The sequence below is a fragment of the Scyliorhinus torazame genome, chromosome 27 (assembly GCF_047496885.1).
Source record: "Scyliorhinus torazame isolate Kashiwa2021f chromosome 27, sScyTor2.1, whole genome shotgun sequence".
NCBI classification, from domain to species: domain Eukaryota; kingdom Metazoa; phylum Chordata; class Chondrichthyes; order Carcharhiniformes; family Scyliorhinidae; genus Scyliorhinus; species Scyliorhinus torazame.
In genome coordinates this window covers 453,162-465,480 of record NC_092733.1, presented here as the reverse complement: position 1 = coordinate 465,480, position 12,319 = coordinate 453,162, and the positions used below count along the sequence as shown (strand labels likewise).

The following is a 12,319-nucleotide window of genomic DNA, read 5'->3' as shown; positions in this document are numbered from 1 at the left end:
TTCCACATGCTCAATCGTTCCTGCTTCTATCCTCACTAGCACGTGGGACTGGGAGTAATGCTGAGATGACTGTTTTAGAAGTCTTGTTTATCAATCTCCTTCCTCGCTCCCTGAAACCTGCCCTCAGGACCTCATCCCCTTTCCTACCTCAGTCATTAGTATCAATGTGGTCCACGACCCCCGGCCATTCGCTCTCCCCCTGCAGCCGCTCTTGACCCTGGCACCAGGGAGGCAACACACCATCCTGGAGTCATGTCTAAGGCCACAGAATTGCCTGTCTTTTTCTCTAACAAACTAATCCACCATCACAACCTCGCTGCCTTCCCCCACAGCAGCAGAGCCAGCTGCTGCGCCACAAACTTTGCTCTGACTGCACTCCTCGATGGAACCAATACCCTCACCAGCTTCCAAAACAGGAATGCTATTGACGAGAGGGACCCCAACACATTCCTCCAATTCCTGTACGCGGGGTCAATCCCTTTGCACTCCCTTACCTGGGATTCTGCCCTTTTCTTCCTGTACCCAGGGTGGTGTTCCCTCTGGCTCTGGCCCCTACATGGGGTCATGTCCTCTGGCTCCGGACCATACCCGGGGTCATGCCCTCTGGTTCCAGACCGTACCCGGGGTCATGCCCTCTGGCTCCGGACCGGACCCGGGGTCATGCCCTCTGGTTCCGGCCTCTACCTGGGGTTATGCCCTCCGGCTCCGGACCGTACCCGGGGTCATGCTCTCTGGCTCCGGCCTCTACCCAGGGTTATGACCTCTGGCTCCGGCCTCTACCCGGGGTCATGCCCTCTGGCTCCATCCCTACCCCAGGTCATGACCTCTGGTTCCTGCCTGGTCCCGGGGTCATGCCCTCTGGCTCCGGCCTCTACCCAGGGTCATGCCCTCTGGCTCCGGCCTCTACCCAGGGTCATGCCCTCTGGCTCCGGCCTCTACCCTGGGTCATGCCCTCTGGCTCCGGCCTCTACCCGGGGTCATGCCCTCCGGCTCCGGCCTCTACCCGGGGTCATGCCCTCTGGCTCCGGCCCTACCCCAGGTCATGCCCTCTGGTTCCTGTCTGGGCCCGGGTGGTGCAGTTCAGTTACTCCACACAGGGCGGTGTCCTTTTATTCCTGTCGTTGGTGCTGTTCCCCTCTATTTGTACTGGAGCGTTCCCCCCTCTTTGCTGTACCCGGGGTATTTCCCTCTCCTTCCTATACTCGGGCTCACGCCCCTCCACTTCCTGCACCCTGGGATTGCTCCTCTGCACCCATGTGGTAAACTCAGAAACAGACTGTGCTCCAATCCTGAAACCCCTACTTACCGCTGGTTTACAAAGGGCGTGGACAGCTCTGCAATCAGGCGAAAATTTGCAAAGTAAGGAAGGAGACCACGAGCCTGTGAAGCAGAACCAACATGATGTAAATAATCTAAGGCCAGCAGGTTATGATGACAGAATACAAAAGCTTGGTTTTGTTCCTGAACCTGTCGAAAATTGATGATCTGCTCAAACCGCGACTTACCAGCACATACTGGTATGCATAGAGCGCTGCCAAGTGGTGGCTGATGAAAAACCTGTCCCCTAATGTCTTCCAGTGCCGGAGGAGAAGCAGTAAATCTGCAAAGAGAGCAAGGGAGTGAGGTGGGCAAAATCAGCACTAACAAGAGTGAGAATGCAAGGTGAGCAAAGCGAGCAACTAATAAGATGCAAGTGTACCAAACAATCACTGACTCTGGGCCAGCTAATAATCAATTTACTGATGGAACATCCATCATGGTTGTGTTTGCTGGGGCCAGGAGAGGGAGCTTCAGAATATAACAATCTTTATTAGTGTCACAAGTAGGCTTCCATTAACACTGCAATGAAGTTACTGTGAAAAGCCCCTAGTCGCCACATTCCGGTGCCTGTTCGGGTACACAGAGGGAGAATTCAGAATGTCCAATTCACCTAACAGTAAGTCTTTCGGGACTTGTGGGGGAAACCCCCACGCAGACAAGGGGAGAACGTGCAGACAGTGACCCAACCCGGGTCACTGGTGCTGAGAAGCAACAGTGCTAACCACCGTGCTACCATGCCACCCATTACAGGGAGCTTCACTCTGTATCTAACCCCGTGCTGTACCTGTCCTGGGAGTGTTTGATGGGGACAGTGTAGAGGGAGCTTCACTCTGTATCTAACCCCGTGCTGTACCTGTCCCGGGAGTGTTTGATGCGGACAGTGTAGAGAGAGCTTTACTCTGTATCTAACCCCGTGCTGTACCTGTCCTGGGAGTGTTTGATGGGGACAGTGTAGAGGGAGCTTTACTCTGTATCTAACCTTGTGCTGTACCTGTCCTGGGAGTGTTTGATGTTGACAGTGTAGAGGGAGCTTTACTCTGTATCTAACCCCGTGCTGTACCTGTCCTGGGAGTGTTTGATGGGGACAGTGTAGAGGGAGCTTTACTCTGTATCTAACCCCGTGCTGTACCTGTCCTGGGAGTGTTTGATGGGGACAGTGTAGAGGCAGCTTTACTCTGTATCTAACCTTGTGCTGTACCTGTCCTGGGAGTGTTTGATGTTGACAGTGTAGAGGGAGCTTTACTCTGTTTCTAACCCCGTGCTATACCTGTCCTGGGAGTGTTTGATGGGGACAGTGTAGAGGGAGCTTTACTCTGTATCTAACCCCGTGCTGTACCTGTCCTGGGAGTGTTTGATGGGGACAGTGTAGTCGGCGCTTTACTCTGTATCTAACCCTGTGCTGACCTGTCCTGGGAGTGTTTGATGGGGACAGTGTAGAGGGAGCTTTACTCTGTTTCTAACCCTGTGCTGTGCCAGTCCTGGGAGTGTTTGATGGGGACAGTGTAGAGGCAGCTTTACTCTGTATCTAACCCCGTGCTGTACCTGTCCTGGGAGTGTTTGATGGGGACAGTGTAGAGGGAGCTTTACTCTGTATCTAACCTTGTGCTGCACCTGTCCTGGGAGTGTTTGATGTTGACAGTGTAGAGGGAGCTTTACTCTGTATCTAACCCCTTGCTGTACCTGTCCTGGGAGTGTTTGATGGGGACAGTGTTGAGGGAGCTTTACTCTGTATCTAACCCCGTGCTGTACCTGTCCTGGGAGTGTTTGATGGGGACAGTGTAGAGGGAGATTTTCTCTGAATTTAACCCCGTGCTGTACCTGTCCAGGGAGTGTTTGATGGGGACAGTGTAGAGGGAGCTTTTCTCTGAATGTAACCCCGTGCTGTACCTGTCCAGGGAGTGTTTGATGGGGACAGTGCAGAGGGAGCTTTACTCTGTCTCTAACCCCGTGCTGTGCCTGTCCGAGGAGTGTTTGATGGGGACAGTATGGAGGGAGCTTTACTCTGTATCTAACCCCGTGCTGTACCTGTCCTGGGAGTGATTGATGTGGACAGTGTCGAGGAAGCTTTACTCTGGAACTCACACTGTGCTGTACCTGTCCTGGGAGTGTTTAATGGGGACAGTGTAGAGGGAGCTTTACTCTGTATCTAACCCTGTGCTGTACCTGTCCTGGGAGTGTTTGATGGGGACAGTATAGAGGGTGCTTTACTCTGTATCTAACCCAGTGCTGTACCTGTCCTGGGAGTTTTTGATGGGGACAGTGTAGAGGTAGCTTTACTCTGTATCTAACCCTGTGTCCTACCTGCCCTGGGAGTGTTTGATGGGGACAGTACAGAGGGAGCTTTACTCGGTATCTCACCCCATGCTGTACCTGTCCTGAGAGTGTTTGATGGGGAGTGCAGAGGGAGCTTTACTCTGTATCTAACCCCGTGCTGTACCTGTCCTGGGAGTGTTTGATGGGGACAGTGTAGAGGGAGCTTTACTCTGTATCTCACCCCATGCTGTACCAGCCCTGGAAGTGTTTGATGGGGACAGTGTAGAGGGAGCTTTACTCTGTATCTAACCCCGTGCTGTACCTGTCCTGGGAGTGTTTGATGGGGACAGTGTAGTGGGAGCATTACTCTGTATGTAACCCGGTGCTGTACCTGTCCCGGGAGTGTTTGATGGGGACAGTGTAGAGGGAGCTTTACTCTGTACCTCACCCCATGCTGTACCAGCCCTGGAAGTGTTTGATGGGGACAGTGTAGAGGGAGCTTTCCTCTGTATGTAACCCCGTGTTGTACCTGCCCTGGGAGTGTTTGATGGGGACAGTGTAGAGGGAGCTTTACTCTGTATCTATCCCCGTGCTGTACCTGTCCTGGGAGTGTTTGATGGGGACAGTGTAGAGGGAGCTTTTCTCTGTATCTAACCCCGTGCTGTCCTTGTCCTGGGAGTGTTTGATGGGGACAGTGGAGAGGGAGCTTTTCTCTGTATCTAACCCCGTGCTGTACCTGTCCTGGGAGTGTTTGATGTGGACAGTGTCGAGGGAGCTTTACTCTGGAACTCACACTGTGCTGTACCTGTCCTGGGAGTGTTTAATGGGGACAGTGTAGAGGGAGCTTTACTCTGTATCTAACCCCGTGCTGTACCTGTCCTGGGAGTGTTTGATGGGGACAGTATAGAGGGTGCTTTACTCTGTCTCTAACCCAGTGCTGTACCTGTCCTGGGAGTTTTTGATGGTGACAGTGTAGAGGTAGCTTTACTCTGTATCTAACCCCGTGTCCTACCTGCCCTGGGAGTGTTTGATGGGGACAGTATGGAGGGAGCTTTACTCGGTATCTCACCCCATGCTGGACCTGCCCTCGGAGTGTTTGATGGGGACAGTGTAGAGGGAACTTTACTCTGTATCTCACCCCATGCTGTACCAGCCCTGGAAGTGTTTGATGGGGACAGTGTAGAGGGAGCTTTCCTCTGTATGTAACCCCGTGCCGTACCTGCCCTGGGAGTGTTTGATGGGGACAGTGTGGAGGGAGCTTTACTCTGTATCTAAACCCGTGCTGTACCTGTCCTGGGAGTGTTTGATGGGGACAGTGTAGAGGGAGCTTCACTTTGTATCTAACCCCGTGCTGCACCTGTCCTGGGAGTGTTTGATGGGAACACTGTAGAGGGAGCTTTACTCTGTATCCAACCCCGTGCTGTACCTGTCCCGGGAGTGTTTGATGGGGACAGTGTAGAGGGAGCTTTACTCTGTACCTAACCCTGTGCTGTCCCGGTCCTGGGAGTGTTTGATGTTGACAGTGTAGAGGGAGCTTTACTCTGTATGTAACCCCATGCTGTACCTGTCCCGGGAGTGTTTGATGGGGACAGTGTAGAGGGAGCTTTACTCTGTATCTAAGCCCGTGCCCTACCTGCCCTGGGAGTGTTTGATGGGGACAGTATAGAGGGTGCTTTACTCTGTAACTCACACCGTGCTGTACCTGTCCTGGGAGTGTTTGATGGGAACAGTGTAGAGGGAGCTTTACTCTGTATCCAACCCTGTGCTGTACCTGTCCTGGGAGTGTTTGATGGGGACAGTGTAGAGGGAGCTTTACTCTGTATCTAACCCCGTGCTGTACCTGTCCTGGGAGTGTTTGATGGGGACAGTGTAGAGGGAGCTTTACTCTGTATCTAACCCCGTGCTGTACCTGTCCTGGGAGTGTTTGATGGGGACAGTGTAGAGGGAGCTTTACTCTGTATCTAACCCCGTGCTGTACCTGTCCTGGGAGTGTTTGATGGGGACAGTGTAGAGGGAGCTTTGCTCTGTGTCTAACCCCGTGCTGTACCTGTCCTGGGAGTGTTTGATGGGGACAGTGTAGAGGGAGCTTTACTCTGTATCTAACCCCGTGCTGTACCTGTCCTGGGAGTGATTGATGGGGACAGTGTAGAGGGAGCTTTACTCTGTATCTAACCCCGTGCTGTACCTGTCCTGGGAGTGTTTGATGGGGACAGTGTAGAGGGAGCTTTACTCTGTATCTAACCCCGTGCTGTACCTGCCCTGGGAGTGTTTGATGGGGACAGTGTAGAGGGAGCTTTACTCTGTATCTAACCCCGTGCTGTACCTGCCTCTTGGGGAAATGATAGTGGATGAAATGACCAAGACAGTCAAAGTTGAGAAAGATTTGGTGACGGGGCAGAGTGAATGTCAATTGTTGAAACCCTGGCTGGGAGCGTGTTCTGGAATACTCACCATTAATCAAGTAGCCTGAAGCGATTGCTATATTAACCTTCACTAATTTGGGATCCCCCCTGTAAAAGACAAGAGGAAAGGCTTCAGCATTTACAGTCTCCATATCTGCTCAAAGACTGAATCAGCAAGATTCACGTCAGCAGATCTCCAAGTCAGAGATCACAGAATGTGGTAAAAGGGTTAATCAGGGTTCATAAAGCATTGATTGAGTTAGTTACAGATTCTGTGTCTGTTGCATTTGGAGATTGGTGACCTGGTGGATGAAGGAGTTTGTGGGGCATTTAAAGTGGTCCTTGGGTTAGACTAGTGGATCAAAGAATGAATAACATGGGAACATCTGTGATCACATCTGAATCCAAAACACAATGACTATAACTTTAGTTTGAATCCAGCCAGAGTAAATAGGATCAGAGAGAGTTGCTGGAAAAGATGCAGCTGTGAAAAGTGAATTTTAGCAAATAGATGATGAAACAAAAAGAGAAAGAGAAAGTTTTGAAGATGAGCCGAGCGAGACAGCCAAGAGCAAATTCCATCAGAGAGAACACAACTTTAATGCAAGTGGCATTCCTGGAAGAGAAATGGGAGTGAATTCGATCAGGTCTCCAGAGGAATCCTAACCCTCTTCAAATCTTTCACATCGATCCAAGAACAGAGGTTTAATATCACACTCGAACAAAGGGCATCAATCATGGAGGCTTTGTCTAAAGATATAAATAGATAACATTCTTACCAACACCCCCCACCCTGCCCCCCAACACCCCCCACCCTGCCCCCCCACACCCCCCACCCTGCCCAACACCTCCCACCCAGCCCTCCCACCCCCCCACCCTGCCCAACACCTCCCACCCAGCCCTCCCACCCCCCCACCCTGCCCCCCAACACCCCCCACCCTGCCCCCCAACACCCCCCACCCTGCCCCCCCACACCCCCCACCCTGCCCCCCAACACCCCCCACCCTGCCCCCCCACACCCCCCACCCTGCCCCCCAACACCTCCCACCCAGCCCTCCCACCCCCCCACCCTGCCCCCCAACCCCCCCACCCTGCCCCCCAACACCCCCCACCCTGCCCCCCCACACCGCCCCCCAACACCTCCCACCCTGCCCCCCCACACCGCCCCCCCAACACCTCCCACCCAGCCCTCCCACACCACCCACCCTGCCCCCCAACACCCCCCCTGCCCCCCCACACCCCCCACCCTGTCCCCCAACACCTCCCACCCAGCCCCCCCACACCCCCCACCCTGCCCCCAACACCCCCCACCCTGCCCCCCAACACCCCCCACCCTGCCCCCCAACACCTCCCCCCCCACCCCCCCCACCCTGCCCCCCCACACCCCCCACCCTGCCCCCCCACACCCCCCACCCTGCCCCCCCACACCTCCCACCCAGCCCTCCCACCCCCCCACCCTGCCCCCCAACACCCCCCACCCTGCCCCCCCCACCCAGCCCTCCCACCCCGCCCCCCACACCCCCCACCCTGCCCCCCCACACCCCCACCCTGCCCCCCCACACCCCCCACCCTGCCCCCCAATACCCCCACCCCACTGCCCCCACACCCCACCTTCCTACACCCCCCACCCTGTCCCCACACCCGCCTCCCATATTATGACAAAGAAGCTAGTCAGCAGAGGAGTGTGTTTCCAGTGAAATCAAAATGTCAGACCCATTCCAAAATGAAACAGAACTTGAGAATCCTGAAGTTGATCGTCCGGTAATTGTTTTGTTCTGCTCTTGTCGTGGCATAAGCTGCTTCCTTGATGTGCACTCTGACAAAGGAAGGTTCAGACTTGGAGATAGCTTTAAGATGTTTATTAAACTATTAAAAATTCTCCAACTTGGATTTGACTCTCCTGCTAATCCTGCTATAGCTACTCAGATTGACGAACCAGTCTGCCACAATCCACGTGGTGGGTGTGATGTGTTTCAAATCAACCCTGTGTACTCACTGAGTGTCTCCACTGGAAAGAGGAAGATCAGTGTCCTTATATATGGGTTGGTGTAATGCCCTCCTGTGGTAGTGTCACCTCTGTGTGTAACGTGAATGCCCATTGGTCGTGTGCTATCTTACTGACCTATTGGTTGAATGTCTGTGTGTCATGTCTCTGGTGCTCCCTCTAGTGTCTAGCTAGGTGTAGTGTATGTACATTAACCCCTTGTGTATTTACAGTGACGCATATCACCACAGTAACCAGATTGGAAAAGGCACGGAGGTACTTAAAAATGTAGGCCGAATAGCAAGCTACTTTCCAGAAAACTGGAAGAGATTTACGATAGCTATAAAAAAACTAATTAATCGATTTGTGTGAATAGGCCAAAGAATACGGGCGGGATTCTCCGACCCCCCGCTGGGTAGGGGAGAATCCCGCCCCACATCTTTGGCCATTGGGATGAATGTAGAATTTGATACATGTTTTTGGCAGCAATGTTATTAAAATCCCTGGTTTAGAATATATACAGGTCACATGTCTGCTAAGGCTGTAATTAGGGTGTTGTAAAAGGTGAGATAATTATTAATGGAACATTGTTTTGATTGCTGAGCTTCCCTGGAGTGTAGACAATTTATGAGGGAGTGGTATTTAGTACTAGATAAGCAGGTCATGGAAGTGAGTGGGATACAGATGATGTAATTAATGGGAGGAGCCAGGTCTGTCTGTAGTTTTGCAGTTTGATATAGAATGTTATGTTCCACAGCAAAATGCAGTTAGGTTGAGCAGTTTGCCATCGGATTTGAGTCAGACAAGACATGAGTGCACTTGGATCTTCTCTTGAAAGGGTCTCTCTCTATAAGTATCTACATAGAAGACCGCAAGTAAACCTGTTGTGTTAACTTTATTCATTGGAATTTGTGGCAGGTGCAGACGGTAAGTTAGCAAGTTTTTCCTTTTATTTAAGAACCGATTAACTGATAATTGTAGAAAATTCCAGTGGCAGCCACAGAGGAGTGGTCACACATTTGGTGGCTCCCACTCGAGAGGGAATGTTCTGGTCCTTCCCCACCCGATTTGAGGGGCATTTGCTGGCGAATGGTGCGTAAGTGCTGAGGAATTACAATACTCCCCTGGTGGGGCGGTTTATGGCTTATCAGATAAATAAGAGGTAGCAGCTGGATCGCGAGAAGTCGAGGTGCGACACAGAAAAGTGACGGAAGGTGCTGGAGCATCCTTGCCCGTCCAGTGGTCGACAGACCAGCTCGTGAACTTTTTGAACAACAAGCCACAGCAGCAAGGTGGCGTCCGAGGACCTGGCTGAGGTGGTGGAGCCGCTTCGGGCATCTACCGAGAGAGTGGAGCGGAGGCTGGAGGTGCAGCAGGTGGGAGAGTCGATGGGGAGCACGAGGACTGGCCGGCCTCGCTGGAGGCAGAGATGCTGCTGGTGACGAATAGCCAAAAAAGTTTGAGGGAGAAGGTAGGAGACCTCGAGAATCGCTCCATGAGGCAGAATCCCCAGATCGTGGGATGCCCGAGGGCGTTGAAGGAATGCAGGCTGCTAAATACTTGGCAAATATGTTGGAGAAGCTGATGGGGAGATGGTCTAATCCCTTTGAGGTGAATCAGGTACACAGGAGGAGGAGGCTGAAGGCAGGTAGACACCGAGGGCAATGATGGTGAGGCTGCATCATTTTCTTTTTTTAAATAAATTTAGAATACCCAATTAATTTTTTTCAATTGGGAAATTTAGTGTGGCCAATCCACCCACCCTGCACATCTTTGGGTTGAGGGGGTGAAACCCACGCAGACACGGGGAGAACGTGCAAACTCCACACGGACTGTGACCCAGAGCCGGGATTGAACCCGGGACCTCAGCGCCATGAGGCAATAGTGCTCAGCACTGCGCCACCGTGCGGTTGGCCAGGGAGACGAAGCAGTGCATCTGGGAGGGGAGCCAGCTGAGAATGTACCAGGGCCTGGAGTTGGCCAAGCGGCGGGCTGCCTACAACCAGGTGAAGGCTGCCCTCTACAAGAGAGGGTGAGGTTTGCGGTGCTGTATCCAGCTCATCTGTGGGTCATGCATCAGAATCGGGAGTTTTATTTTAATACGCCGGAGGAGGCGAGGGAGTTTATGAGGGAGCGTGGACTAGGAGCCGTGCGAGGACTCGGAACTGTGGAGATGCTCAATGTGGGTTGAAAGGATGGGTGGATTGGTGAATTAAATAAGGACGGGAGGGGAGAGGGGGAGTGTGCTTTCTTTTGTGTTTGGGTTTCAGGTGTGGTGTGAAGGGTGGATTTGGGGAAGGGGATATATGGAGGCTCCGGACGGGTGCCACCATGCTAACTGATTGGGTAGTTAATGGGAGTGAAGTGGGGGGGTCGATATAGGAGGGAGTAGGGGAATTGGGGGGGGGGGGGGGGGGGGGGGGGGGGGGGAGGGGGAGGGATGTTGACATGCGGAATGCTGCTGTGGGGCAGTTGGTTAAGGAGGGATGGCGGTGCACATCTTGGGGAGGGTCCGGAGTGCAGGGCATAAACCGGGGCGAGCGAATAAAGAAGGGATATAGCTGACTGGCAAGGAAGGGGGGGCGGGGAATGTGGTTATGTGGAATGTGCGGGGGGCTGAACGGGCCGGTTAAACGGTTGCATGTTTTCGCACACGGAGAATCAGGCGAGGTTGAGGAAGGGATCGGTGGGACAGTTCTCCAATCGGGGTTGGATATGAAGACAAGGAGGGGGCGGAGTTGGTCAACAAGTAGGAGGCCTTTGAAATGAAAATCACTTATTGTCACAAGTAGGCTTCAAATGCAGTTACTGTGAAAAGCCCCTAGTCGCCACATTCCGGCGCCTGTTCGGGGAGGCTGGTACGGGAATTGAACCGTGCTGCTGGCCTGCCTTGGTCTGCTTTCAAAGCCAGCGATTTAGCCATGAGGTCGGTAGTATCTTAATTGACCCTGGGTCAGGTATGATGTGGTTAGCGGAAATTGGAGGGGATGCCTGTGGTGTTCGTGAAGGTTTACACCCCAAATTGGGATGATGTGGAAGATTGCAGACCTGGACAAGCATTGGCTGATTATTGGGAGAGATTTGAATACAGTTCTGGATCCTCGGTTCGACCGGTCATGCCATAGCTTCCTGAAGGTTTCGGCTATGGCAAGAGTTGATGGAGTTTATGGAACATATAGGTAGCGGTTTGGGAGGCCGAGGGTGAAGGGGCTGGATGTGGGACTGCTGGTGGTGCCGGGGGGAGGGCTATATGTGGATTGCCGGCAGACAAGGGGGTCTGTGAGAGGGTGAGGGTGAAATTATGTGGAGCTGAATAATACAGGGAGGTCACGGCCTCCACGCTGTGGGGGACATTGAAGATGGTAGTAAGGGGGGAATTTATTATGATTTGGGCAGAGAGAGAGAGATTGGCTGGGAGGAGAGGCTGAGGTTAGTTGAAGACATCCTGAGGGCGGAGACACTCGGTGCTGCAGGAGGAGGCGTTGCTAAAGGAGAGACCGAGGCTCCAGATGGAATTTGGGCTGGAGTCCCCGGGAAAGGTGGTAAGGGATCTCCGGAAGGTCAGAGGGGCGGTCTGAGAGTACAGGGAGAAAGCGAGCAGGATGTTGGTGCGTCCTTTGAGGAAGCAGGTGGCGGTGAGAGAGATTGGAAGAGTGAGGGATGAGAGAGGCAAGATGGTGTTGGAGCCAGAGGGCATGGATGGGGTCTCTGAGGCCTATAGAAGGCTGCATGAATCGGAGCCGGGAGGAGGGTCCGAGGCGGTTCTTGGACAGGATGGAGTTCCCAAGAGTGGAGAGGAGAAGGCGCAGGGATTGGGGCCCCCACTGGCCTGAGGGAGGTGATGGACTGTGTGGGGTCCCCACTGGCCTGAGGGAGGCGATGGACTGTGTGGGGTCCCCACTGGCCTGAGGGAGGCGATGGACTGTGTGGGGTCCCCACTGGCCTGAGGGAGGCGATGGACTGTGTGGGGTCCCCACTGGCCTGAGGGAGGCGATGGACTGTGTGGGGCCGATGCCGGCACCGGATGGGTTTCCAGCCGAGTTTTGTAAGAAGTTTGGGTGGGAGCTGGGGCCTCTGCTTGTTGGGATGTATAATGAGTTGATGGCTGCGGGAGAACCCCCCCCCCCCACATCACACACGTTGTCGCAGGCGTCCACGTCATTAAAGACAGACAAAGACCCAGAGTGTGGGTCATACTGTCCGATTTCACTGTTAAATGTGGATGCAAAGTTATTGCCGAAGGTGTTAGCTTTGCGGATAGAGGGTTGTGTGCTGGGTGTGATAGGAGAGGGACTAGACGGGGTTTGTGGAGGGTGGCAGCTGTCGGTGAATGTACCCAGGCTGTTCAACGTTATTATGA

General features: G+C 53.5%; 2 protein-coding genes across 5 annotated transcripts in view; both read right to left on the bottom strand.

The window, feature by feature from the left end:
• LOC140403112 (TLC domain-containing protein 4-B-like) overlaps positions 1 to 12,319 on the bottom strand; it is a 107,420-nt gene that overhangs the window by 35,469 nt on the left and 59,632 nt on the right. For all 4 annotated transcript variants that reach the window (XM_072490740.1, XM_072490744.1, XM_072490742.1 and 1 more), the window contains exons 4-6: positions 6,025 to 6,083; positions 1,506 to 1,600; positions 1,307 to 1,380 (exon numbers count right to left, since the gene is read on the bottom strand). In XM_072490740.1, coding sequence (XP_072346841.1) covers positions 1,307 to 1,380; positions 1,506 to 1,600; positions 6,025 to 6,083 — 228 coding nt within the window. The remainder of the gene's footprint in view (positions 1 to 1,306; positions 1,381 to 1,505; positions 1,601 to 6,024; positions 6,084 to 12,319) is intronic.
• LOC140403111 (calponin-1-like) overlaps positions 1 to 12,319 on the bottom strand; it is a 119,576-nt gene that overhangs the window by 91,087 nt on the left and 16,170 nt on the right. The window lies entirely within an intron of this gene.